Source organism: Pyrus communis, chromosome 10, assembly GCF_963583255.1.
Source record: "Pyrus communis chromosome 10, drPyrComm1.1, whole genome shotgun sequence".
Classification (NCBI taxonomy): domain Eukaryota; kingdom Viridiplantae; phylum Streptophyta; class Magnoliopsida; order Rosales; family Rosaceae; genus Pyrus; species Pyrus communis.
Window position 1 is genome coordinate 23,235,923 of NC_084812.1, and position 13,407 is coordinate 23,249,329.

Sequence of the window (13,407 nt, forward strand, 5' to 3'; positions counted from 1 at the left end):
TCTATTCTCTCTATCTAGACAAAAAAAACTTGTAAAATATATTAATTTCCAAATAATGTTCCGAAATTTCTGAGATTACCCTAACTCCAAAGTTTTTGAAAATTCCAAATTTAAAAATTGTGTTCCGATCCAGTCCCAGTCCAAAATTTCGGATTGGATATTGGTAACATGGATTCTGATTCTGAAAAACACCCGTACATTGGCCTTAAATATTTGACACTCAACTTATAACTAAAAGGGTTCGATTACCAATGCAATGCCAATTTGCATACAAAGTTTGAAACTGAATGTGCTGCTTAATACTATATCCTGTACTCAAACTACCATATGGTGTATTCTCACCTTCACCACCACCGACCTAAAAGTTTCGCCTAGTTAAACACGTTGATATCATGCAAAGGGTTGTAGCTTAATTGTTTAGAGCCTTTTTTTGTGTATCTGAAGTTTCGTGATCGATTTCATGCGCTCCTAGTATTTCTCGCATTAAACACAATGAGATCATAGATAAGACCAGATGGCTTGTGAATCAAGCAATTTTATACCATCAGCTCCATTCCCTTTTGACCTAAATTTAGGCAAGAGAAATGGGAATGTCTACAAATAAATATTGTAACTAACACTTTGATAAATGACGAGAACAAAGACAGCAGAAATTCCCACAATAATCTGTCACCTATTAATATCTGCCCTTCAACTTGTTAGGAAATCCGAATATATCCAAAGCCGAGCATCTTTGCTGTGAGAGAACATACTTCATATTGCCCACAGGAGAAGTCAAATATTTCGGTACAGTACATCTATCACTTAATGGAGAATTATTCTGCACCTCAGTGCTGCAAAAAACCTTGCATCATTAAACCTACGTCATCTCATTTGATAAGCAAAACTGGGTATTTCTTCAAACTTTCAGTGGTTACGGTTACTGTTTAGTACCTGACAATACAAAAGGACGATCAGGGAAAGGACTTTTAACAGTAGGCAAAGAACTAACCAAATTTAGCTATAACTTACATGTTTCTCTGGTATCTAGCAGTTGGTAAAAGCTCTTCAAATTCGATTTTCATATTAGAGCTAGGCGATCCCTTCTTATTTTCATTCTCATTAACTACAACATCCACAAAAAATGCTGCACACACTGGCCGATGGTCAGAGAACTGAGACTCTCCACGTATGTAAGAAAGTTGTCTAATCCCATTTCCATGCCATAGTATTCTATCACACCTGCAATTTTAAACGAGTCAAATAAACTTCTTTGTTAAAGTCAATTGGGTTCCGTAAGTACATTCTTTTCTTCCAGTCGACCTACCAAGCTGGTGTTCTTCTTTTCTTTTTTGATGTTTTTATCTCTCCAAAATATGTGTCTGAGTTATAAAAGTATTTGTAAGTAGGTAGAAAGTAGATTTTCCCCTCTTTCCATCCCTTGAATACTCGCCCTGCTTCTCTTTCGATCTTGAGCTATATATGCAACCAAAAACAAAATTATTAGTACACCATGAGAGAATGAAATGTGATCTGCTTGTAACGAAAAACGAATCTTATGTTGTACATGTAGTTCAACTCCAACATGAATTTCTTATTCTTTCGAGGCAAAATCAGTTACCTGATCTTTGTCAAGAAGTGCATCCCAGTCGTTGTCCATCAATAGCTTTTGGGTTTCAGAGTAGCTCAAAGCAATGCGGTAATTCAAGTCCCCTAACCATATGACCACACTAGATCCATTTGCAAAGAGATTAATCAGATAATCAGGGTCAATAAATGTGAGAAAATAGTGTTGGATTATAAAAAGGATTCAGTACTTTAATAACAAGGTTGAAATATGCTTACTCATGTCCTAGAATTTTATCCGGCATCCTACTATGAGCCGTTTTGCAAATCTTCGGAAACTGAGTGCTTTTAAGAATCTCTAATACATCCAGATTTCTCCTAAGCTCATCCCCCTCTTTCTCCCCAGATGCCAAGTGACTGCAGACAAAGCAAAAGCTTGTCTGATGGAATAAGAAGCTCACAGATATACAGCCCTGCAACCAGTATACAAAATAATCAATGTACTGTCAAAGGTTTTTTTTTTTATGTATAACCGACATCCGGTGATTGTAAAAGTTTTAACAAAATACCTTGTTTCCAAGTCCCATTATCCCGCGACTGATGCAAGAGATCCTCAAGTGGCTAACATATTGTATATACTCTTTCCTCGCCCAAATAGTAACAAAAATTCCTACCATTTGCTTACTTGCTATAAGGCCGTACTTCATCTGGTTGGTAGCAGAGGCCATGGAAATTTCTGATATATCAAAGGCATTAGATCCATCCTCATCCGGATCTGAAGAAAGGTCGTCTTCATTTATGTTTGATTGTTGGCACCGAAAGCAAAAATCTTTACTTTGTTTCCTTTCTAGTTCAAAAGGGCAGTTGCAACTCTTCAACCTCCGTTTGCTCTCTGTCCTAAAAGTCTTACTGACCTTTTTAAGGGAAGGCTTCGAGGAAAATCGTGAACCACCTGCTTTGCTTCTTGAACACCCGTCAGGTGATTTGTTTAGTGACTGATTGATTAAAGCGAGCCATTTTGCTGCAGGTTCATTATCTTCTAGAACTAGTACATTTCCAGCATTTAGCGGAACAATTTCCTGGAAACTGATGGAAAAAAGCCTAAAAATTAATAAGATGAACAATCAATATCTTCTACAGAAGCACAAACAATATGGAATTACATTTTCATTTTAAAGGTTGTACCGAACTGATATGACAAAACAAAAAATACACGCAGAAGATAAAAGTCACTAGTTTCTTTCTACAGCGTGTGTGCCTCTCTTTTTGACACATTATCATACACTGTGACTCATATCACAGTCCGATGGTTTCAAAAACGAGTACCCAAATGTACAATTTCATTTGAAAAAATTGTCAAAATAATTTATCCGTTTGAAACTATAAAAATCAAAGGCAAACACAAAGAAAATGAAAAAAAGAATAAATAAAGAGACCATACCCCAAGACATATATGTCTGATTCATTATTAACCTGCAGAAAATCATCCAGACGAAGGCCACTATGAGGAGATTTCCCTCCCGCATTCCATGTCGCTACAAAAACCCTGAAACAAAAAACCGAGAAAACAAAAGCCAAAAATTAGCGCATATGCATTCTTGCCAGGGGATAGAAAGACAGAAACAAGAAATAGTTGTAGAAGATATTCCAATTACCGAAAGGACTGAACATATTGACCGGCAGGCATTTGAGACCCTGTGTCACTTATAGATTGAATGTCAACTGACGGGTTAGACTGCTGTGCTTCTGAAAGAGGATACAATTACGTAAAGACTTCACGGTAAGATGTCAAATATATAAGAATTGTAGGCTAAGCAAGACAGAAATTTTCTTTGGAAGTTAAAAAGGAAGCAGAGAGAGAGAGAGAGAGGTGGGGATGTGAGGGACATTTTCTATGCTTGCTAGTCGCTACCTTTCTTGCAGTAGCTTAGATTTGAAACATGAATATATTCTAAGATTACATTTCCATGGTGCTCTCCCTCTCACTGTAGGCATCGATATCTTTCTTACCAAAAACGCCATTTTTAGACCCCAAATGTCTTATATGGTTGGACCAATGTCCCTATCTTACAAACAGTTAAAGAAAAACAAATCAATTCGAAAAAAGAAAAGTAAATCACATCCTTCAAAAAGCAGATGGGATTCTATTCTGCAGTTCCAAAAAGAAAGATAACATCAACTATAATATAAGTCCCCAGTTGCAAGGAATATCCTCTCTCTCTCTCTCTCTCTCTCTCTCTAGATTTTCTCCAGTGGAAAACAATGGTGATAAGTGATTGAATTGAAACCAGAAAGAAACACATTTACTCACCAGAGAAATCCGAAGAGCCGCTTCCTTCTTTCTCCTTTGTGGTGAAGATTTTGTGAATAAAAGACTGAAACAAAAGGGTAAAATCCAATTAATTAACAAAATCTGATTTAAAAAAAAACACCATTCTGTTTGCCGAAAGAACCATTTTTTTATCTACAAAATTGAAAAGACGAAGAATTTGGAAACAAAAATAAGAAAAAGGAACCTTCTTTTTCACGTCTTGATTGCTGACAGTCATTTCCGAAGGTGCAACTTTTTCATCAACTGTTAGTCACAGACCTTCACAAACCTACAGATAACAGATTAATACTGCAATTAGATCAAAACCTTCCTAAACGGATAATTAAATTGTCAAAAAAAAAAAGGAAATTTCATGAATTGGACAAAATAAATTATAGATTAAAAACAAAGAGGACAGCATGAGAATAATGGTAAAATATTGAGATTGAACAAACGAATACAATTCCCAGAGAATAAGAATATAGTTACCTACATCCAACAAATAGCATCAAACACAAACACCCAAATGCAATTCAGTTTCAGATGACAGAATAAATAGAACATAAATTACCAGAACTTGATGAAGGATTGACAGTCATGGAGGAGGAGGAGGGATGAGATCTCTGTAAACTTATATAAATACAATATATATGATATATGTACATATTATTATAAAGAAAGAGTGGCAATGGCAACAAGAACAACCAACCCATGAAACAAGTTGACAGGCAACATGGGTTTTCTCGAGAAAGTCAACTGGACAAAGCGATTCCCTGTTCCTTGCCTTGATAAAATATTTGGATTTATTTGTTTAATTTATTTTTTACTCCAGAAAAAAAAAAAAAAAAAAAAAAAAAAAAAAGGAGATGGAGAATTGAACGTGATAAGACTGACAAGGAGACCTGCATATTCTATATGGATGGCTTCAAACTTCCACCTCTTGTTCTTCTATAGTTGGTGTTTCAAGAAAAGTCCTCTCCCTTTGTTTTTTGTTGATGGACAATACAAACAAAGACAAATGCAACAAATAACTTCACGAGCGAAACTTATTAGTGTTTTTAATATAGTTTTATTGATTTTAATATATATATATATAGGTTACGATTCGGAGACACATCGCTTTTCACACATTTTAACACTCATTTGATAGGGCTCACTTCCTAATGTATTTCAATGATCCGAAACGTCGGTATTTAGTACATCATTTATAGATCATCTTTACTAAAAATTTAGACAAATCCAAAATAATTATGAAATTCATTTGTAGTGAAAAAATGGTCGAATATGGTTCTACAAAGAAACACTAAATTTAATCCAACCGTATAGTAGTTTAGATTTGAGTGATTTTTAGTGTACATAATTTTTTAGGTAAGATGTAAAAGATAGACAGTTAGGTTGTTGAGATACATTACTGGATGGGTCCCACAAAAACCTGTGTCAAAATGTATATAAAAAACGTGATTTTATATATATTATTTATTATTTTTAATATGTTTCTTTAAAATATTTATATATTTTTTTGACATTTAAAACGTCATTTCTCTTTGCAATTTTTTTTTTTTTTAGAATTTTCTATAAACTTTATTGAAACGAAAAAGAAAATGACAATTCTCAAGTATTACAATTTCTTTTTCAATTAATTTTTGGTGACATTTGATATGTTCTTAAGAAAGCAAATTTTCTATCAGAAAGTGATTTTACACACTTTTTAGCTTTTGACTTCACTCTTTATTTTTGACAATTGAATTGAGTAAATCAAACAGAATCAACGAACATGATTAAACATATGTGTAAGAGGTTTAAAAGAGTATATTTATATTCCCCTTTTTTAGCCGATGCTAGCACTAGTATTGGTCTTCATGTAAAGACACTCGCATTTGAGATATGTCTGTCAAACTAAGGCGAGATTTGTTTTTCTATTTGATTCTGGTTATCCTTGTGGTTGTTTTTATGGAAACTTGCCCTTTTTGATAAAAAAAACAATTTATAACAAAATTAAGTATAACAATCTGAAGAAATAGAAAGGTTCTGCAACTCAACTTAAAAAAAAAATGATAGCAAAAAAATAATAAAAACACGACGTTAAATATATGTAAATCTTATCAGTCACTAATTCCGACATAACTCTCCAAATAAATTTAAACACAAAAATATAATTATATATGTGCAATTAGCAAGTAAAATGCTAAACATTATTGTTTTTTTGTTCATGGGAAAATTTTGAAGACAATGATGAGGGGGGTCAAAAGAAAGAGTGGGGAAGAGAAGAATGTGAAATGTCCCATCAAATAAAGTCCAGACACAATAAGTTGGGAATTGGGATTTAAAACGTTGAGTTTTATGTCAGTTTGTACTTTGTTTTCAGCTCCAGAAGAAAGTTGGTTTTGAAAATGCGGATGTTTTTCTTTTAATCTATTAAATCAAAGAATTGATTCTATTGAAATTTGATCCAACAGTTGAAATTATTATAATTTTTAAAATAGACCTCTATTTTTAGCAATTGAATCAAATTTTAATTACACAAATTCTCTAATATATTGGATTATAAGGCAGATATCTAAAAAAGATCCCTTTTCTTGAAAATCTACATACTACTTGTTTCTTCATCTCTCAAATAATTGAATTGTTATGACGAAATCATTGGCATAATTATTTTTAAATGAGAAAAAATCTATTTGGTACTTTGTCCTTAAGTTTTAGCATTGTGGTGGTGGTTTTCGTGCGTCCCACTTTCTAATGCATTAAATTTTGATGGGAGAGAGAAACAAGAGGGAAGGGTTTATTAAATGTCTTTTTTATTTTTAATTTTGTGTGACAGAGGAAAAAGAGGCCCCACGTGTGTATGTGTGTGTCTCCGTCAAACAGTCAAACTTGGGGAGGCTTTGTTTGTGGGTTATGGTTTCCTGGCAGCACGGCAGGCGTTGCCACCGCTGCCGCCAATATAATAATCTTAATATTCCCCTGGCCGGTCCCCGGTTCGGGCTTTTGGGGCTCATCGTGCACTTTGCCAATTGTCAATCTTTCTTTCTTCACTGTTAAACTACATTTTACATGCCATGGAAAACGTTACTGAGATTTTCATAAAAGTAGGACTCTTTATAGATACTTTGACATCTCATTCTTTACATAATTTTGATGCTGACAATATAAAATTTTATGCTTAAAACATGAGGTGACGGAAAGTTCTACTTTAAAAGAGTCTTGCATTTCTCTTTATCAAAATTTAAGGCCAGTCTCATGATGGACTATGAGATTTTGATTTTCATATAGCACCATGATAATTTTGACTAACGTTAAACCAATTTACACATTTTTGTTAGGTTGACCGTTGGAGGGTGAGTCTCAACTTGGATTCATGAGCAGTTAATGGTTGACCATACAATCAACTTAAATTGATGTAAGTTGGACGAACGTCAAAAGTTTAGGATGTAATGTGAAAAACATGATATTACGTGATCTGATTTGTATTGAAACTCACGCCAAACCTCAGTTTGTTAAGGTGCACTTAGCCCTTTTATGGTTACACTTGCGTACAAAAGGAGGACCGCACTATTGGCATTTTCTAGTGTTGGAGTTTCAAATAAAAAACAGTCTAAAAAGACAAACCAACTAACTAATCTCGATCGATATTGTACTGAAAGCGGTCTAGACAAACGTTGAACAGGTTCTCAAATCATGAATAGTCGGTAAAGTACAACCAATCTTAAACTGTCAGTAAAATCAAACCAACTGACTCAGTTTTAAAATATTCATATTTTGATGTAGAACTGGAACCTTTTGGACTGAAATTGAGCAGAACAAAAACTTCCAATACAACTTTTGCATTCTTATATGGAACCAAACTAATTCTATTTTGCTCCACATTTCTAGTCTTTTGTTTTCCTTCCCTAGTTCTATTGGTCTTGGGTTTGTCAAGGGCAAAGCCTTTGGACCACGTAACACAGCTTACAAGAAATGGTTGTCGACTGTTTAACCATAAAATGCTAAGTATTGGTTTTAGGAAGAAGCTAATTAAGCATTCAACAAATGTGTAAATTTGATGGTACCAAAAACAATGTCGAAAAAAGGAAGATCAATTTCTTCAAGGTTGGCAAAGTGAGGGAGGGGGCTCCCAGTCCCAGACAACATGTTTTGGACTCAACATTTTTGTACTTCAAACTTGAAGCTGCTGGATCCCATTCCCCGCACACACTTCTCAACGGGACACAGTTTTTGTTTTTGTATTTTGAAAATGCAATTCTTTATCTATTTTCCACATTTGTAAGGCATGCACTCATGGGTGGATTTATAGAGGGACCAGGGTGGTTTCGGGACCATCCGTGGTCTAGGAAAAACATGTATGAATGTCTTTTTTTGACCCTCCAACTGTTTTGGGCAGAGAGGAATGTTTTAATCCTAGGGCTACATGTTCTAGGGAGGACCGTTCTATTCATAGAGCTAAATGTTCTACAGTCTAAGCAGTTTATTTGAACCTTTTACATTGGAACCTTCCGGCCTTAAAATTATGGACCCGCTATTGCATGCACTTCTTAATTAACAAGCTTGATAAAATAAGCCTTCCCATTAAAAAGTGAACCCCCTCATATTTTTAAAATTCAATATTTGAATATAATGTTTAATCTGCACTTTTGACTGTGTTGGGATCTAATATCTTGAGTCTAATTGTGCCTTTATATTAAGTTTGTAATGGATTATGGGTGTGACGAGGATTTTCAGTTATATAATTATTTAAAAAGAGGTTATTCAATAAATTCATATTATGTTTCTTGAGTATGCAAATACGATGGTTGTGATGAGACTGAATAGTAATGTTTGGACTCAATTGTTCCACATTATAAATTTGGATCATATCAAGGATATATACTTTTAACACGCTACTCTATAATGTATTTCAACGATTCAAACATTTATTTTTAGGTCTTCTAAAATAATAATATGATTTCTCTTTAAAAGTGGATAAATCGATAACATTAGATAAATGAGCTTGTTGTCTCCATGTTCCAAACTTAGGACCCAATTCCGAAGAACAACATACCTTGAAGTGGTTTGAGAACTCTTAAAGCACCATATTCTCTTACAAGTCGAATTTTAGGGACAAGTTCTACTCATGAACTCTAAATTCTATCCACTCCGCCGGTTCTCTAGTCCACTCTTTGCCGTTTTGTTGCTATCTTAGTCCAAACTTTTTGGACCACAATATTGGCAACAAGAAAAAAGGGTAGTCAAAATATAGTTCAATCAATCATATTGTTAAGACTTGCTTTCTACTTACAGCGGAAAGGTGCAGACTCTTTGAAAAGAACCAGTGAGTGAGAAGACCCTTCTGGTCCCAAAGCATCAATATATACATATATATACATATATATACATATATATATATATATATATATATGTATATATATATATATATATATGTAGAGTGTGTGTGTACAGACACATATAACATATTCGTAACCTGTAACACCAATAATATTCTTACTTTTTGGTTTTAGATTCTAGATTATTAAGCAATACTTGCAAAAAATTTATGTGGCCCTTTGATGCTACCAGAGAACAAAATATCCAAACTTGCCCAGATAGTCGCTGGCACGATGTTCGGCCTGACTATATTCTTATGATTAATATTAGAAGTTTGTGATTCATTTTAAAGATTTAGCCTTGCAGAAGGTATGCGTTATGATTTATTTCTTCATTTGAATTGTCCACAATATTGATAGTGTTGCTAAAAATAAACCTGCACTGTGAGAACCCCATTTTGATTACCATGAAACATTAAGGGCATTGACTCAAATAATTAAGGGCATTGACTCAAATAATTAAGGGCATTGACTCGAGCTCATGTGTTTGAATTCTGTAGTCTGGAAATATCACTTGTATAAACAAAACAAAGAACCCCATTTTGATTACCATGAAACATAGAAAGTAGAAAATGTTGAAATATCTCACATTGGCCTTATAAAGAAAGAATGAAGTGTTTAAATATCCTAACCCCATTCAATCTAACATCAAGACATTTTGTGATAAAACTCCACACTAACGAATTGTACAAGTGATAATTAACAAGTTAGGGATAATATTAATGTTGTTGGAAGTGGGCCTATGACTCGTCTCTCTGATAATTCTATAGAAAAACCCTTCGTTCTTTTTCCCACGTCGAGGAACCATTCTTTCTATTATCTTTAAACATGTTTTTGGGTGCTAGCCTTTTAATTAGTTCAGTCAAACCCAAAACCAAAGCATCAAAGACCAAAATATGCTTAAAGGTTAAAACTTAAAACTAATACTATGTTTCAAGCGGAAAGGTGCGAAGTTTTTTGGAAGGAGCCGAGCCAGTCATCACTCATCAGCTAGTGAGATTTATAGCCTTCAGTTCTGGTCCCAAAGCATCCAAGATATCATTACGTTCCAAATAGTAGGGGTTACTTTAGGCATTTAGGGGGAAGGCTAAGCATACAAAACATATGGGCATTTGATATAAAAGGAAGAGCATGTTTCCTGGGTTGTTACTTTAGGCCTTTAGAGGCAAGGCACGCACCGAAAAAATTATAACTTCTGGAACATAAAAGAAAGAACATTTTCGATTCTTTTGATTACAGTAATAGATGACCCGAAGCATAATAACAAGTAAAATGATGTACACAAGAGGTAGGCTTTCAAAAGCATGATAACATACTCAGCTATTAAAGCCCAAATGAAGCAAAATTATCTGCTAGAAAAATATCGTTCACGATCCAAGACATATAGTTATCCATCAAAGCTATTCATGCATTTAGCGGGTACGTGTAATAAACAAATTAGCAAAACATCTCATGTTTGTTCTTTTGAATTGAAGCATTCAAGGTTTATGATTTAGTTCAAAACTTTATCTACGTAAAAAATTCTCTAAAATATGATATAAAACAGTTATAGACATTAGAGGGATCTAGATATTATACTTCAAAGGTTGGAACCCATTAACGATGAAGGTTTTTCTAAGTCCAATCTGATGAATCTTGATGCAAAACTTGATATTTGGATTTTGTTGGTGGATTACCAAACTCTTTTGGTCATTTACTCGCACCCCTTCTTTTAGAATCTTTAAGGAAAAGAAGAAAAGAGGAAGAAGATGGAATAATTTGACGTTGATGTGTGAAACAAAAGAAAGAGGATCTGTTTTGTTTTGTCCCACATCGACCAGCTGAGCATGGGCAACATTCTTTATATACTTGACACGTGTTGATTAGATCGCCGAGTTCAGTCGCGTGAACTTGTGACCCAAGTGGGGGCATTAAGGATGGTCTGGAAGCGATTGAGTGGTGGACAACCTGGGGTATGTGTGAATACATTTGAGGGGCTTAGTGGGCCCTTGTCGGCGTGCCACTGTGGACCCAGGAGACACAGGTGTTCGCGCGCGTGGTATGTAAGAGAAGCGGTCGCCCTGAAGCGCGTAGGCCGGAGCCGCTGGCCAGAAGCCCAGCAGCAACACAGTTGTTTCCGGCCACTGTCGATAAGCACAGCGGCGGCGATACAGTCCTTCCGCCTTGTAAAAGAGTAGCTGGAAGATTTCTTTACCCCAGTGTTGAGTAAAGCCCGTTGGCTTATCAGAGCAACGGGGGCTCTTACTGCTGAACTCCTCCTCCGCAGTGGATCACACGCCGGCACCCCTCATCTGTCCCACCACCGTAGAACCCGCTCCTCAATTCTGACCTCCATCTTTTTTTTTCTTCTATTTATTTAACGTTTAATTTTGTTTTCTAAATACTTTTTATTATAAAGTGGTCAAAGTAGTGATAATACCTATAGTTCAAGGTCATTAATTACAAAATGGTCTTAATAACATTAAGCGAGTTTGCATTATAAATGGTCCCTAAAAACTGAGCTACCTCTTTAAAGTAATGCATCGATCAAAAATTGACCAATATCGTCTCTGAATATAAATCGGCAAATCAATATCGTTTTTTCTAGAATTTTGTCAAAACTTCTTATTACTAATGTAAAATGAAATACCTACCCATGCTCCACTACACAATTACTAATTAACACTAAAATATCAAAGATGTAGTTTAAGGCTTATTTAGGCGTCTCATTTTTAATGGTCTAAAACAAGCCCACTCATAAAATGTTTAACCACTTTATCCAGTTGCTAAATAAATCAATGTTTTGATATAGTTTGGGATCGGTGCTAAATAGTCCAATCCTAGTCCTAGGACCAAAAGCCGGCCGGAGGGAGCATGGCTGGCTTCTCAGAACCAACATGAAAGGGCGTCGTTTCCTCTTCCTCTGCGCACCGCCGCGGCCTCCCGCTACCTCCATCTTTTTGCATCATCGCCTTCAGCTTCATCTGGCTATAAAGGCTCTCTGGTCCTTACAATGGCTATAAGCATGTTATCCACCAACTCCACACTCCCCTTCAACTTTACAATTGCCATTTGAACTTCAAACCTTGTTCCTCTTTGCCCACCAAACTTTCAATTTTGTCATAAGTTCGAAGGAGCGCCCAACCCTGGAAGTGAAGTACAGGGGGAACCGCCTTCGTGAGGTCCAAGGTCAAGTACTCTTTCACATCAATGGAACAAGAAGCATGCAGAAACAAACACAAAAACGAAAATTGATAAATCACAATAATACTCCGGAATATACAAGAAAAATCTCTGTTTCTATACCTGTAACCCGTGCCTGATTTCATTACTTGGTGCATAGACAGGAAAACACAGACAAAATACCATACACCTACCAATACATTAATACAAACTAAAAATATCAGAGAGACAATACACGATATCGACAACTCTAGAAACATACCACAAATTTCTACCTACCAAGTTATAAATTAAACGAAAAAAATATGAGTTCATATTCAAAGCAGAAGTGGCCTAAGAATGCTGCTGCACGAATATGGTAATGGCATTAACGCTACTGCTCCATGGCCATCATAGACAAAACGTCTGGTTCATGTCCGTGAACTCTCAATCGATATATGCAAGTATGAGAAGGGCTTCCATGGTTGGATGTGAAGTCCAACCTCACTGTGTCAATGAGGCCAGACACTGCCGAGCCCATGATATTGAATGTCTGGGCATTGCTTTTCTCAAGGTCATAAGAAAATTCGGCGAGGCGAAACATCTCTGTATAGACTTCTGGATTATCCCCCCCTTGCAGCCACCCAGAGATCCTGCAGTCCTTGGGAGCACTCGATCTGTCATAAGCGACACTCTGTTCAAATATAAAAACAAACATGTTAGCATATTTTTTAAGGACGCTATCAATGAACACAATAGAAAAGAAAATCAAGGACAAAGAGATCGGCAAAAGAACACAATGGTGGTGAGCTGAAATCAGAATACTTGTGGAGACAAGAAAATGCTTTTACATGTTAGTTGGTTCACATGACATGGTACTCCAACATTGCAATAGATGTTAAAGCTTCCCCATAGCCAAATAATATAGAAATCAACAAAGTAACCAAAACCATAAAAGGAATTCAAACTAATCCTACAGAGTGGCATTGTAAAGGAAGTAATATATAAGCAAGTCCAAAATTTATTGTAAACAAAGTTAATTACAGAGTACAG

General features: G+C 35.5%; 1 protein-coding gene across 1 annotated transcript; it reads right to left on the bottom strand.

Moving 5' to 3' along the window:
• Positions 1–526: 526 nt before the first annotated feature.
• Positions 527–4,814, bottom strand: LOC137747427 (type I inositol polyphosphate 5-phosphatase 10-like). The gene is made up of 11 exons (XM_068487532.1): positions 4,428–4,814; positions 4,062–4,145; positions 3,857–3,920; positions 3,201–3,291; positions 2,987–3,091; positions 2,115–2,631; positions 1,825–2,018; positions 1,601–1,709; positions 1,307–1,455; positions 1,012–1,221; positions 527–933 (listed from the first exon to the last, which is right to left on the bottom strand). The coding sequence occupies exons 2-11, from the start codon at positions 4,092–4,094 to the stop codon at positions 927–929; spliced, it is 1,479 nt and encodes a 492-aa protein (XP_068343633.1). The 5' UTR covers positions 4,095–4,145; positions 4,428–4,814; the 3' UTR covers positions 527–926.
• Positions 4,815–13,407: the final 8,593 nt, after the last annotated feature.